Below are 15,084 nucleotides of genomic sequence, written 5' to 3'. Positions count from 1 at the left end.
CAAGTGATGAAACACTTTGAACAATTCAATCTGATTATTTATTGGACCTTGGTGTGATAAATATGTCTCAGGTTTGTTTTTATTGAGGATTTCATCTCATGGCCTGATATGTTAAGTCATTTTAAATGACTCCATGTTAATATGTTAACTTAAAGGTGCTGAGAAAGGTTATGTTAAAAAAAAGTGACAACTCTTCTTCTTCTTCTTCTTCTTCTTCTTCTTCTTCTTCTTCTTCTTCTTCTTCTTCTTCTTCTTCTTCTTCTTCTTCTTCTTCTTCTTCTTCTATGAGGATGTTATCAGTTCTTAAAGCCATCTGTTTATTTTAAAGATTCCGAACCACAAAATCTGGAGATACAGCACATAGTTTTCATTGCAGCGACAAAATGCTGCTGAAGCATTTTGATCTCACTAAAAAAAGTAAACAACAAAATCCTGCTAACACACATCCATCATTGCATTTACAGTGTATTGCAGTGTTTGGACTTAGAGGTACAGTACAGACTCCTCCCTGGGGAAGATGTCTCCTGTCAGCCCTCCCCTCCGTTGCAACAGCAGCTCTCTTGTTCCACGTCTACATCAGTAGCGCTTCAACCCTGATGACAACAGCTGTCTGCACTGTGTGGAATTGAACGGGAAAACTGTGATTTTTAAATGTGTATGGTTATATTTGCTCCGGTAAGTTTCAATTCTTCAGTCTTGTTCTACATTTTTCTTCTCGTGATTTCTGCTTCTATATATTATATATATATTGTATGAATTACAATATCACATTAGATCTTGATGTTTCGACTTGCTGATTGGTGAAATGTCTGTCAGGTTTAGACTCAGTGCTGCTAGTTCATGCGAAATGTGCCACATACCTAAAAGTATAAAGAAAAATATATTCGGAATATTGAACACGGAGTAAATCTCTCATTCTTAACGTACCTATTCTGCTTAAAAACTATAAAGATAAAAGGACTTGCATCCTCAGATTTAATCAGTACTGCACTGCTGTGGCCACCCTGCAGCGCACAGTGAGCAGCTCCGTTAGTTGTCTTCCAACCTTTAAATTATTCAGGTTTTGTTTTCAAAGCAATTACAGATCTTAATAAATAGTCCAGTAATTTATTGATGTTTATACATAATGCAGACAATATACTGGATCAATCAACTGTACGAATTATAAACAGTTCCTCAACCTTTTGTGAACTTTTTTCCAGATTTTTGCCATCTGTGCTTTTGCAACATGTGGAGGATACTATGGTCACCTCCAGGTTAAAGTGGACTGTGCCGACAGGAGGAGCAACCTCAGCATCAACATTGATTTTGGCTATCCTTTCAGGTACAGTACATGTCTGTGCATTCCTTTGCTTACACACTTTGATCTCATACGGTACTGCACTTGTGAATATACAACTAACAAACATTAATTGTCATTAAATATTGTTTTCATGACATTTCGTATCATGAAATCTTTTACAATTGAGGAACATGTTTAGATGTATTCAAAATGTGAATGAACAAACTAATTGACGAATCGTAAAGATTTTATTGGACACCCAACATGATGGTTTTGGACAAACAACACATGAGCAGACAATCATCATGTTGTTGGGCTCTACAGAGAAGTGCTGTCTCTTAAAGCTTAATCACAGGAAGCCAGGGTTTTATAATGTGACAGCACGTTGGCACTGGCATCTTTCTTTGTCCCAGTTTCATTTTTGGTTCCTGCAGACCTGCATGTACTTGGGGCCGTCTGGGACTTTATGCTGAGAAAAATGAGTGACTCCATTTGTCATCCTTGCTGCTATGTTGAGTGAAGAAAGTATTTATTATTAGCTACAGAGCTAAAATAGATTATCACTTCATTTCAGTGCACAAAGGAAATCCTCAATTCAAGCCAAAATAAGATGATAATAAGTTGACAACAAATGGGAAAACCCATTGTTTAACTGAATGTCTTCTGCTTTTAATGTCCTGAAGAGGACATTAAATAAGCCACCATTAAATCTGGATGATAAATGGTGAGGTGTCTCTTAGCTCTTTGCTGTTGTGGTCAAGTAGTGCAGTTGTGTGGTCGACCAAACCCAAACTTTATCCCTGAGTGATGGAGAAGCTAAACTATTAATTAATTGTTTAATTGGAGTAAGATAACTTATCTGATTTGTGTCAGTGTTTTAGTTCAGTGGTACTCACATACATAAATTGACTAGTAACTCATTTACTTCCAAAATAGTTGTATTGTACTTCAGTTCTTCTAAATGTTTTGAGTCCTCAGCATAGGGACAAGAAACATGTTTGTGTGTGGGTTTTGCACATTGATTGGTAAAATAAAGCAATGGTTGAAGATTGGAATAATTTATATTTGTCTTAATACATGTCATACATGCAACAAAGCCACATTTTTGGAGAATATTTGTACATATTTTTAAGTCAATATAATCACAGTAACACAGTAATTAAGTCATGCGAGCTTGTATAGACAATATGGCCATGGAATTTATTATTTATAAAACAAAACAAGATAAAACTATATAATCCAATGATAGATTGTTGTGCAGCAGTTGCAGGACAGCATAACAAAAAGATTGGTGCAAATTTAAATAAAAAATAAATACACTACGGCAAAAAGAAAAATTCCTAACAGTATGTGTGTGTATATGTGTGTATACTATATATATATATATATATATATATATATATATATATATATATATATATATATATATATATATATATATATATATATATATATAACTTACCTTATTTTTCTTTTTGCTGTGGTGTTTTTTTATGTACATAAGGTCAAATGAACAGGAAAAGTCTGCCATCTAATGTCATGATTAATCTAATGTGACAAAAAAATAGAAGTTGCAGAACTGCTTTTTTAATAGCAGCTTCTTCAGAAATCTTGTAGATTCTGTTCCTTTGTACGCAACACCAAATACAGGTTCATTTATGTTTTCTCATCTTGAACTGTACTATTTTAATCACAATTGTGCTAAGGAAAGGGCTCTCGGAGCGCTCGTGAACAATGGGCAGCTAAGTGATGCTTTTCCTACCGACTGAAGCTCATTGCATGCCAGTTTTAATAACAACCTGTTTTTATCCATTGGCTGTAAACCTCTTATTTCTGTCTTGTAGATTACAAGAAGTGCACTTCAAGGCTCCCTTGTGTGAGGCAAAAAGGGAAGAGGTTATTTTTCTGGAAGGCAACTTTTCCTCATCTGCTCAGTTTTTCCTGACTGTGGGGGTTTTTGCATTCCTGTACTCTCTGCTGGCAACCATCGTCTACGTCTTCTACCAGAACAAGTACTTGAGAAACAACAGAGGCCCGCTTGTGGTCAGTGAGTTTATACCTTTCACAAACATTAATTTAATGTCCACACATGAATTTGATTCAATATACTGTGTTTGTGATTGAAACAAAACAATTATTTGTTTCCTTTTTTCTCATTTGTCCTGAGCAGGATTTTCTTGTTACCGTCATCTTCTCCTTTATGTGGCTGGTTAGCAGTTGCTGTTGGGCCAAAACTCTTTATGAGATCAAGACGGCCACAAACCCAACACAGGTGCTTCTGCTCATCTCGGCCTGCAGAGCCCAGGAGAACAAATGTATGGCCACCGAGGAGCCTCTCTGGTCACGACTCAATTCATCTGCGGTAGGTGTTTGGTCAGCAAATAAAGCATCAAAACACAAAACTGTAAAAAAATAAAATAAAAAAAAACCTGTCTCATCTTCTTTCTCCAGGTGTTTGGTTTCGTAAACGTTGTCCTCTGGGTTGGAAACATTTGGTTTGTCTTCAAAGAGACGGGCTGGTACAAGACAGGTCATAGATATCCAACCAGGAGTGCTTCTGAGAAACGCGCTAGCGAAATGCGACAGCGACTCTACAGTGAGAGCAGCTTCGAGCAGCCGGAGGAGGGTTTTGGTCTCTACAGACAAGAGAGTTTCACTCAGCAGGTCACCAGACAAGTTAGCTTTAACCAAGCACAAGTAAGCTTGAGCTTACCGCACTCACATCTTGGAAAACCGGTAATAAATAAGAGAGAGAATGAAGCTTCTCAAGGCCCGATGATATTTGTCAACAAGATGTGATTTAGCTTTTATATATAAAGTGCTGTACATGGTGAACGAGATGAGGATATAGTATTACCGTAAGAAAACGCTGGTGGTAAAGATTGGGCAAATATGGTGTTTATGATGTGATCTAATATTTATATTATGACTTAATGCTTTGGGGGTTTTTTGTATTAATTTTCAAGCTGAGCTTTGTCAATAAGCCGGCATTGATGTCGGCTTTTAAAACACTTCGACAGTCAAACTGGGTGGCCAATGCAATTAGGATGCAAAAATGCAAAAGAATGCAATTAGGACAATAAAAATAAAGAAAAAACGTATTAATATGTTGTGATATTATTGCCATCAAAAGTATGTCGCATTTATTGATAAGGACATGAATCATCAAAAGGACAATAATCATTACAAGCAAGTTTTAAAATATAATAATAATAATAATAGTTTCAACTTCTATAGCGCTTTTCATAGTACACAAAGACGCTTTACACAATAGACAATAACAGACGCAACAGAACACAAACGGGCAGAGCGGAGGGCAGGTGCAGAGTTCATCAGGTGAAAGCACGTTTGAAGAGGTGTGTTTTGAGGCCTTGCTTGAATGATGGTAGGCTGGGAGCCTGATGGATGTGGATGGGGAGGTTGTTCCAGAGGGGGGGGGGGGGGGGGGCAGCAGATCAGAAGGCCCTGTCGCCCCAGGTCCGGTAATTATATTTGATGAGCAATGCAATGTTGACATAATATAAAACAACACTGACAAAGTGGTTGCAAAATAAAATAGAGCTTAAATATGACTGTGAATGTTTAGACAACGTTATACAACATATAATGATGTCATATTTGTTGTAACAATATGTATGTATTATGTAAGTATAGTGTTATACAAAGTATTAACAAGTATTTATTAACTATGTTGAATAAAATATTTACTCAAGTGATGCAAAGCACTCAGTCTGGTCTGCAAGAAATACTCTGTGGTGGTGTAACTTACTTCTATTGACTACTTTATTAATTATTAGGATTTTTATAATTAATTATTCATTGATGATTTAACAAGCTAATCATTGTGTGGCTTATTATTATATATCTGTGTCACAGTGTGATTACTTAATTTATTTGCACGAGTTTTGGATTGTTTTTCCCATTTTAACAAGTTTTTCCTTTCAACTCCAAATCCTCAGCTATTAAAATAGCATTTTAATGAATAAATAATAAATGCCCAGTGATGTAGCTGTTTTGAGCATGGTGTTACAGGACTTACATAGTGTTGATATTTAACTTATTTAAGTTGCAGCTGTTTTTTCACGCAGATGTTAATGTCTTATCTTTACATCGAAAACGTGCAGGATCAGTATCAGTTAAGAAATATGGCAAACCAATTTTCTTGAGTCCTCTCTCTGAATATGTAATGTTTCATTGTAACAAATATTCACTTTGTCATTACTGATGGATTATAATCAATGTGGCACTCAAGTGTTTTTCTTAGTCCTTCCTTTTTTAATGAATATTAATGTTGAATGTATATTAAGTATTGCTCCAGTGGAGCCTTGTCATATTATTAGTACATTTTGTATTTTTTCTGTATTTCATGTAAAGACATGTTTACTAACATGTTATGATACATGTGTCAAAGCAGGAGAACTCTCTGGTTTTCAGTAACTGCTATCAAAGTGGCTGTGTAGCTGGTGTTAACATGGTTGTGTACATGTTGTCAGCCTCTTCAGGTGCATGGATAAATAAACAGAGCAGAGGAGACTTAAACAGTGAGGAAATACTGAAAAAGCAATGTGGTTGACCTATATAGAGCTCAGTAATGAGTATTAACTTGTATGGAGACGTTATAGTATGTTTCATACTACAGGATTATCTTGATTGCAAAGGCTGGGATCAACCTTGAGGGTGTCTGTTTCATTCTCATGCCCAAAACCTCTTGCTGCACCTTCTATCGTATAACCAGCAGAGTTTAAAATGTGTTGATGACAAAGAGTTGAATTTGTTTCCAGTATACGTAGATAGATTAATCTCATCAGAAAGGAAGAGAAGATATTTAATTCAAGAGTTCATAAAACATAAATTCAACTTTTTTATACATAATTCTGAGCAAAATGGAGACTAAATATAAAAGTTAAGCGTCTGTAAGGATGTATTTTTTGATAATAACAATTTATAATGAACAAATGAGTGGTTGGTAAATGATTTACGTTAAAATTATAGGTTTGAATTCACAATATTTCTGATTGAAAGAAAATGATGTTTATAACCCTGAGTGTTGATGACTGTGAATAAACTGTGTTTGCCACTTAAACGGTCTGAAGATGTACACATTGTTAAACTCTCTAAGGGATTTACATTTTTGATTTAACGATATAAAAGTAACATGTTGTCGACTTTTTCATTAACATCTCCAGCTGCTGATGTTTAGAAGCTCGACTGGAATTTTTAGAACAAACAATTGTGTCTATTTCTCGACAACCAGGGAAAGCTTTTTTGCACACAAAAAAGGCATTCTTTTTTTACATTATTATTGTTATTGAATCCCCAAAAACCAAATTAAGAATATTGACAACAATTTCATAATTGTTATTTTTTTGAAATTAGTATAGAGTGCATGATCTCTTCAATAAAGCTTCTTATAGAAGTGTATCTGTTGCTCACCCAGCAGAGCCACTGTCTTCCTTCAGAACCCCCGCAGTGAACATTAGTCTGGAAATATATCCAGTACATCCCCAAGTTGGTTATTAAAACCTCTGTATGCAGCTTCTCCTTTCTGATCCGAGCAATTAGAACAAAGAGAGACGACCTTGCCTCAGCTCCGCCCTCTGACAGAGACACTAAGCACATGCAGGTGTCCAGAAGAGAATCCTTCAAGAAAATTACAGTGTATGTACAACAGCATGCCAATTAGGGTCAGATAATCAGCAGGAAATAAAGGGCTACATCATGAGATAAATGGCCTATCCGAGATGGAACAAAGGTGTATTTATATGTAATTAATTCCCTGTGAGCTGCTACATATGTTACACACTCGTGTGTAACATATAGATGGTTATGTCTGTATTTTCCACCAGCAGAGCATGAAACATCTCTGCTTTTATTTAGAAATGAAGCCAATGTGGAGCATATATGGATAAAAAGTATTTGCAGACACCTGCAGGGGGCGTCATCTGCCAATCATATGATCTGGAACCTCTCCAACAGAGGATTTAGCTTGTTTTGAAGTTAAAGTACTTGTTTTGAGTTAAACACATTCAATAAGATTTTGTTTGATTGATTTACCACATTCAGATTACTCAACTAGAGCAGAAACTATGTATGATTTTCCACTTTCAAAATGTATGCTTACACTTGAAACAAGTAAGGTAATCCACACATGGTATTTTTCAGGTATGACTTAGTTAGACATGTGTTTTTGCTTATTTAATGACTCATCTCAATTAAAACAAACTGTAAAAGTGTATATCATATGTTCCAGGACAAATAGACAACTAGTGTGTTCATCTAACTGTTATATTTTCAGAGGACCCTGTACTCAGCTTTGAAAGAAATGTACAAATCTGACCTTTAGGCAGACACCCTGATTCCAACTGTAGACCTTTGGGAATTCTTCCCAAGGAAGATACTGAAGGAGATCTAATCCTTCAGTGTCTTGTGAATCTAGTTGGAAATCTAGTGAGTTATCTAAATGACTATGAAATTAATAAGGTGCCACTTCCAACAAGTGAGAAATGTATAACTTTATTAAATGTGTGTTTTTTAATGCGCTATAAGAGTTTAAAACAATTAGGTTTGTATCTAATATAGTGTTGAACTATGCTTTCACATACTGAACACGCCTGCCATCTGTCTTGCCCATAGCTCAGGAAGTCTCTGTTGCTTTAAACCTGCGTTCATGTTACTCAAAGTAGCAGTACAACAGTTACTGTAAATCTAACACTAGTAAGTGGATAAGCAACAGTTTCTCAAATGCCTTCTGTTATTATGACTCTTTCAGAGGATTTACAAGAGATTTACCAGAGAGAGATTAGCGTGGGAAGACCCACTGTATAGCGTGACGCCTTGTAAGTACACTTAGAACAGTGGTGGTCAACCTTGCAAAGCATCTTTGGTTGAAATAACAATGTAATACACAGCGCTGTGTCATCAGTGTCTGATTTGATATAGAACATATACAATTTAGTTTAAGAACTTACAATTATATTATTGAATATTTATTAAATAACTATTTTAAAAGGATTTTTTTTTAATTTAGGCTAATATTAAATATATATTTTGAAATTTCAAGTACCTCTTGGCGTGCCTTCAAGTAATCCAAAGGGTACTAGTATTACCATTTGAGAACCACTCTAAGATTGTTCTTCACCGTTTGACAACGATGAGGTGACACCAAATGTGCCATATGGAATATGTTGCAGAATATTTTAAAGCTTAAAGAACTGTTACCACTAACCACTTTTAAATCTAGAATGAAAGAAATAGATGTAAATGTTTCTTAAATTGACTGTTTTAACTTGTCTTTTTCTATGTTTTTTGTCTGTAACTATGTGTTTTTTATGCTGCTGCCTGTCTTGGCCAGGTCTCCTTCAAAACAGAGAGGTTTTGATTTCAATCTGACTTTTCCTGGTTAAATAAAGGTTTAAATAATACATTTTACATTTCTAGATTAAATCCAAAAGAAACACGACCTCTGCAGATAAAAAGGGATCCATTAGCTGTTCTTCCTTTTTTCTTGTCAATGGGTTCTTAGTTTTTCTCCAATTCGAGGATAGATTCTCTCAAATACTTTGGCTTAAACAGGAGGTAATCCAATCAGGAGAGTTAGAGATAGTTCCAAAATGAAATGAATACAGGAGAACATTTCTTTTCATGCATGCATTTATTATCTAGTCAATTCTTTATATTTTTTTTCTTTTCATATTATAAGTGAAAATTGCCACAGGTAGCCCAGTAGAACACATAATTACAAGAAAATAACCCATGTGTGACACAATCAGCATAGCAGAAAATGTTGTCACATTTCAGCAGGTTTAGCTTGACTTGAGATGTTTTGAGTGTCATCAAGTCCTGCACAGTGAGTCACACTTCATTCTCTCTCACTCGCACTCACTCACTCACTCATATATGCTCTTGCGGGCACACAGACTCATACATGCTGCGCAAGAAAACCTCCTGAGCAAATGCATTTCATTACATTTGTTAATTTATACATATTAACAGATTTAATTCCTCATTGTGTTTGGTCCAGAGTCCGTTCATCGAATCCATAAATCCATTTGGCAAAAGTTTAAGACTTTTTTTTCACTGGATCGTTTTAAAAATCTGGAAGAGATCAGGAAGAAAAATGTCCACAGATTTGAGGATGTCATCGTGATTAAGACACAGAGGACACTTCTGTCTTGCTGGCAGAGACTGAGGTCTCATCGTCCACCATGCCGCCCATTCCAATAGTGCTCAGCATGCAGTTACGGAACTGAAAATGAGAGCAAAGACAGCAACTTCAGAAACAAGTTCACCGTATCAAGATTGAGCAAACAAGAAAAGACAAATACTAGAAACGAGGCAATATATTGAACCGACCTGTTTGTTCAACAGCACATAGATAACAGGGTTATACAGGGCTGAGCTCTTTGCAAAGAAGGCTGGGACAGCTGCAGTCAAGGCTGAGAAGGAAGCTCCTTTGTTCAAGAAGATCCAACCAGCAAAACTGGCATATGGCACCCAGGCTACGAGGAAGCCGAAGACCATCAAGATGCACATGCGTGTCACTTCCCTCTCAGCCTTCTGGGTAGACTCTGACTCCTGCTGCTGGGCTGCGGCCTGAAGTGTTTGATCAAATTAAAGATCAGTTCATCAGAAGTGGACATTTTTTGGGAGTTTATCTGAATGTCAATCATATTAACAAAACAAATGCCTAAATAGTGTCAAAATAACCTAAACTTACAGCTTTGACTGTCAGCACAAGGCTTCCATAGGTGAAGAAAATGATGAAGACGGGAGTGAAGAAGTGGACGGTGAACATGTACATGACGAATGATTCATTGTTGTAGCCTGGAGCCAGAGTGTAGTAGTCAGGTCCACAAGAGCACTGCATGCCCTCAGGAAGGTACCTATGTCAAGTTCAGAAAAACATTAATACACACATTTATTCAGTTGTATGAACAGATATTAACCATCTGCATTCACAGTATCAATACAATCAGAATGGTGCATTTGAGAGGCTTTAACATATGCAAATCTTTGCTTAATACTTTAAATTACCTGGACCAGCCAAAGAGAGGGGGAGCAGCACATGCCATGGCCATGATCCAGGTGAAAAGGACTCCAGCTCCTGCATGAGTACCAGAGAACTTGAAGCTTCCCATGGGTTTGCAGACGACGATGTATCTTTCAACAGCAAGGACTACCAGGGACCAGAGAGCAACTTCACCTGCAGAGAGAAAAGTTGAATTAATTATGAAACATTAAGTTTTTCTTTTTTTCAAATATATTGAAGACACACTGAAGAAGACACTTTTTGATTCGCCTTTCTTACCTCCTAGTGTGGCCATGAATCCCTCAACAGCGCAGGCAGTGGCTCCAAGAATGAAGTAGCCGTTGACAGCAGATGTGATGGTGATGGTGAATCCAAAGGCGCACATGATCAGTCCAGCCACAGCCAGGTTGACCAGGATGTAATTGAGAGGTTGCCGGAGCTTCTTGTTCTGTGCCGTGACCAACAATGTCAGAGCGTTGATGGGAGTTCCAGTGCAGATCAGGAAGAACATGTAGAGAGCTAGAAGCTTGAACATGATAGGATCAGCCAAATAATACTGTTGGTATTCAAAGGGACTTCTAACAATCCCAGTCCTGTTGGACATGGGGATGTAGAAGTTCTTGCCCTCTGTGCCATTAGGCTCGAGTCCTCCTTCCCAAACCATCTTCAGTTGCCTTTTCTGCTTGAGCTTCAATTGATGGACTGTGGCGAAGTGTGCAAACTCACTCAGTGGTGTAAACCAACTTCCACGGCTTATGCTGCTCATGGGGCTGTTTTATACCTGCCTCTGGTTATCCTTAAATTGACAAAATTAGATTACAGGAGGATTGTGAGGAAGTGGACAGCTCAAGCCTGATTGATAATTGACTTAAAAGCGTTAATGGCAGTATGTATGTATGTATGTATGTATGTATGTATGTATGTATGTATGTATGTGTGTATATATATATATATATATATATATATATATATATATATATATATATATATATATATATATATATATATATATATATATATATTAGTTATATTTGTTTGAATGTCATTTTAGGACGTAGTCAATATCTATCAAGACATTACTAATCACAATAACCTAAAGTAAATCAATCAATAAATAAAATGAAAATGAAAAAAACAAACTGGGGGATTTCAATTTCTAACGATGCCAAATGCTAAACTGAAAATCTATTGATCCACTCAAACTATATCAGAATTAGAATCAGAACTAGAATAAGAGGTGTTTATCAGTGGCCCTCTTCCACGAGCCAGGAGAGAAGATGAAAGATTCAGCAGGCTGTTTGAACTGAACAGATGGCTATCAACTGCATGTCTTGACCATACAGTACATTTTATTAACAATTTTTATATTTTCTGGGAGCGTATACATCTTTTTAAGGCAGATGGAGTTTGCTTAACAAGTCAGGGCTAAAACTGTTTACCTCAAACCTATTTTTCTTCATGTGTCACCTGTCTGTTCCCACTGCCAAGGACAGGAGACAAGAGGAGTCTGAACAAAAGATAACCACACAGCATCGCCGTGGAGACCTCATGGGAAGGATGCCATAGGAGAGCGAAGAGGAGGAGTCTCCACCCTCAAGGATTGATACCTCCTCCGAGGGGAGGTGGAATCAATTTCTTGCAAAAACAATTATTGCATTCAATGCATTATTACATTAGGAAATAAAAACCATAGCATTAAACTTTAGTGATCTACACATTTTTTGTGCAAAACATTTATAATGAGTTAATGTCAGAAGTCAAAACTTAATATCAGCAATATAGTAAACTGCATCAGGGATCCCTTTGGTCAGTGGTTCTCAACATATAGCATGTTAAGTGGGTTGACTCACAACTTCAATCGCACTTTCATTGTGAAATACCTTTAAATATGTGCTGCAGAGGGAGGAGCGGCTCTGCAACATTCTGCTTGACATAAAACCAAAGAGCTTTACAGTTAAGTAGGCTAGTCTGTCGGTGGGTTGAGGTTATTTGTATGTATTTAACAGCAGTGGTGGAAGAAGTAGTGAGATTGTTTATTAAAGTTAAAGGCTAACTTTTCCGTGGAGCGGAAACTTATCTTTTTTATGTGTCTAATTGATGAATTACAACAGTTTTTGAAATTTTGCAATAGTGTCAATGTAACACGCTGTAATGGACTGAGTGGCATATGTTAAACTGCTATGTTAAGTGTTATTGTGTTTACAAGAAGAAGTTGTTCCAGACAGAATTGTCGTAGTGGAAACAATTATGTCACCACTAGAAGACGCTGTAGAGTCACTCCAGAGAAAGCTGGACGTGAAGCAGGTAGTGAAATCCTTCTTTGCAAAGGAACTAAGCCTGAGAGGGACTTAGTTATTTTTCTGTGTGAGTAAATATTTAATAAACCTAGCACAAATATGTAATGTAGTGAGTAAATTGGGATCATTTATGTTCATTAATGGACCAAATGTTTCATGTTCCTAATCTCAAAGTTAACTCGTTTGTTGTCTTTTATTTTAGTATCGACAGAAGAGCTACTACTGCAGGTATGCATTGAAAGCATGCACTGATTCTTTGGACTTAGCGACACAGTTTCAAGGCACGTCTAGTTAGTTTAGGATTCAAGTATTTGCATCAGATCAGTGAATGCACTTCTTTTGTTAGTGACCAAGATTTGTGAAACGTTGAGGTGACATTTTGTGTTTACAATGTAACTTTGAATGTACAAATCCCACATTAATGTAATACTACTTTCTGGCGTCATACCAATTCCATGTGCCTAAATGAGAGGAATGGTTATTGCATTCACTGAATTCAGGAGGTCAGTGAAGGTCTCATGACCTGTGACGCTTTTAAACCTGTCCATCATCATATCTACCTATGAGGCTGGGTGGCACGATAAGCCCGTGCCTTTTTTTTCGGATCTCACGGAGATGAGGAAGTAGGCTCGTCCGTTAGAGATGCTTCTCGCCTGGAATCCGGACGAGAGCAGCGGCCGCTGCGGGAGGCGGTGACGAAAAACTGCGATCAAGTCGGACAGTTTTCAGCTGGCTTTAAAGTATACAGGAAGTCACAGAATAAAATACTTCCGGTTAGTTCCGCTCTTTAGATTACTTGTAGTATACAGATCACATTTGGATTCATTCATTTGTGATTATAAATATATATTTATGGCACTCTGTCCCGACCCCCTTTATGTAATACAGCTTCGCAACAATCCGACCAAGTAGGACACCCCAATTTATTTATTTATTTTTGTATTTTTACTTGCATCCTTACTTATTTACTGCATATTTACTGCATCTTTACTTATTAATTACTTGTTTTTATCAACATTTTTATACTTTCACTTGTATAGTTAAATGTTCTTTGTTGTTGCTGTTGTTGTTGTTGTTGATGTTGTTGTTGTTATGATGCACCTTCCGCCAGCACAAATTCCTCATTTGTACAAACTTACTTGGCAATTCAACGGTTCTGATTCTGATTGTGATTCTGACCACTGGGAGAATTTGATGGTCAGCTGGAGCGACTAGGTGCTGGGTCGGACCTGGGTTGGAGATTGTTGGTATGCACCGCTTACTATTGAAGGGACATGCTGCTCTGAAATGGTAGATACGAGTTCATCAGCAACCCCGGTGAGGCCCAAGGTAGTGAAAAACAAAACTGTTATTTTCCCCACTATAGTGAAAGTGCAGTCAGTCATACGGAGGGCGAGCTCCCATGGTTGGTGAATCAATAGTGACTATAGGGCTGGGAAGTTCTACTTGAGTTTGAGGACTGTTTTTCACTGTCAGAGGACAATGTGGGCTGCACAGATCTCATCCAGTGTAACATCGAAACAGGAGATGCACAGCCGATAAGGGTTAGGATGAGACCTCGACGCCTCCCACTGGCCAGGAAGGCTTTAGCAGACAAAGCCCTGCGAGGGATGCGGCGAGCTCGAATCATTCAGCCTTCCACCAGTACTGAGCTTCCTGGTCATCATGCTTTCCAAAAAGCAGAAGGAGGTGTGGACAAAGTGATTTGAAAGGATCCCTATTTTTACAGCAAAAGGCACATAATGAAAATAGGACCACTCATCATAAACCTTTGTATTGTATTACATTGTGAAATGTATGGGGCAATAGTTTTTCACTACTGACACAAGTGTTGTTTGACTATTCCATTACTATTTTTTTTAAAAGTGCATTATACTTTATACATTGACCATGCTTTGTGTATAGAATATAACCTACGAAGTAACTAAAGCGGTCACATGATTCTAATGGAGTGAAAGACTACAATAAAGTTGGCTACAAGTATATCAAGTGTGTACTTGAGTAAATGTACTCAGTTACTTTCTGCAGTCATGCTGTACCCTTGTTTTGGAGGTAGTGTGGGAGTTTTGTGTGACAGCATAATTGCATTTTATTGGCTCAAAAAGCAGAATTAACTGTTCAAAATGGATAATGTGTTATATACTAAAATGTGTCTTAGGTTGTCCTAAAATACATTTTTCCATTTTTGATAATTCTGTCAGTTTAATCATGTATCTGTTGCCTGGTTCTGATCACATAGAATACATGTTTTCAAGGTTAGAACTGTTAAAATGTTGGATCACAATTTAAGTTGTACAAAAGTAAATAATACTGTAATATTAACGATTGCCCACATTACATCCGTCCGTCTGCGAGTGTCAACTACTCTAGACTTCAGTCTATTCATAAGTGTCTCACACATATCTGTGTGGCCTTTATAAAATATGTTTTTTATTCACCATGTACACAATTGCAAAACAGTAACATTCATTGTTATA

General features: G+C 37.0%; 2 protein-coding genes across 2 annotated transcripts; one reads left to right on the top strand and one right to left on the bottom strand.

Annotated features, from left to right (window-relative positions):
- The first annotated feature begins 597 nt into the window (after window positions 1–597).
- On the top strand, window positions 598–4,204 carry synprb (synaptoporin b). Its single transcript, XM_068594765.1, has 5 exons — window positions 598–675; window positions 1,203–1,324; window positions 3,127–3,325; window positions 3,453–3,644; window positions 3,734–4,204. Exons 1-5 carry the CDS (start codon window positions 652–654, stop codon window positions 4,079–4,081), a joined length of 885 nt encoding a protein of 294 aa, XP_068450866.1. The 5' UTR covers window positions 598–651; the 3' UTR covers window positions 4,082–4,204.
- Window positions 4,205–9,404: 5,200 nt separating this feature from the next.
- LOC137796503 (green-sensitive opsin-like) lies at window positions 9,405–10,974 on the bottom strand. The gene is made up of 5 exons (XM_068594472.1): window positions 10,590–10,974; window positions 10,316–10,484; window positions 9,999–10,164; window positions 9,635–9,874; window positions 9,405–9,527 (listed from the first exon to the last, which is right to left on the bottom strand). Exons 1-5 carry the CDS (start codon window positions 10,972–10,974, stop codon window positions 9,429–9,431), a joined length of 1,059 nt encoding a protein of 352 aa, XP_068450573.1. The 3' UTR covers window positions 9,405–9,428.
- Window positions 10,975–15,084: the final 4,110 nt, after the last annotated feature.

Source organism: Clinocottus analis, unplaced genomic scaffold (genome assembly GCF_023055335.1).
Source record: "Clinocottus analis isolate CAN_PGR_092001 unplaced genomic scaffold, fCliAna1.0.p SCAF_3, whole genome shotgun sequence".
Classification (NCBI taxonomy): domain Eukaryota; kingdom Metazoa; phylum Chordata; class Actinopteri; order Perciformes; family Cottidae; genus Clinocottus; species Clinocottus analis.
The sequence above is the reverse complement of the archived record's forward strand: the minus strand, read 5'-3'. Positions and strand labels throughout refer to the sequence as shown.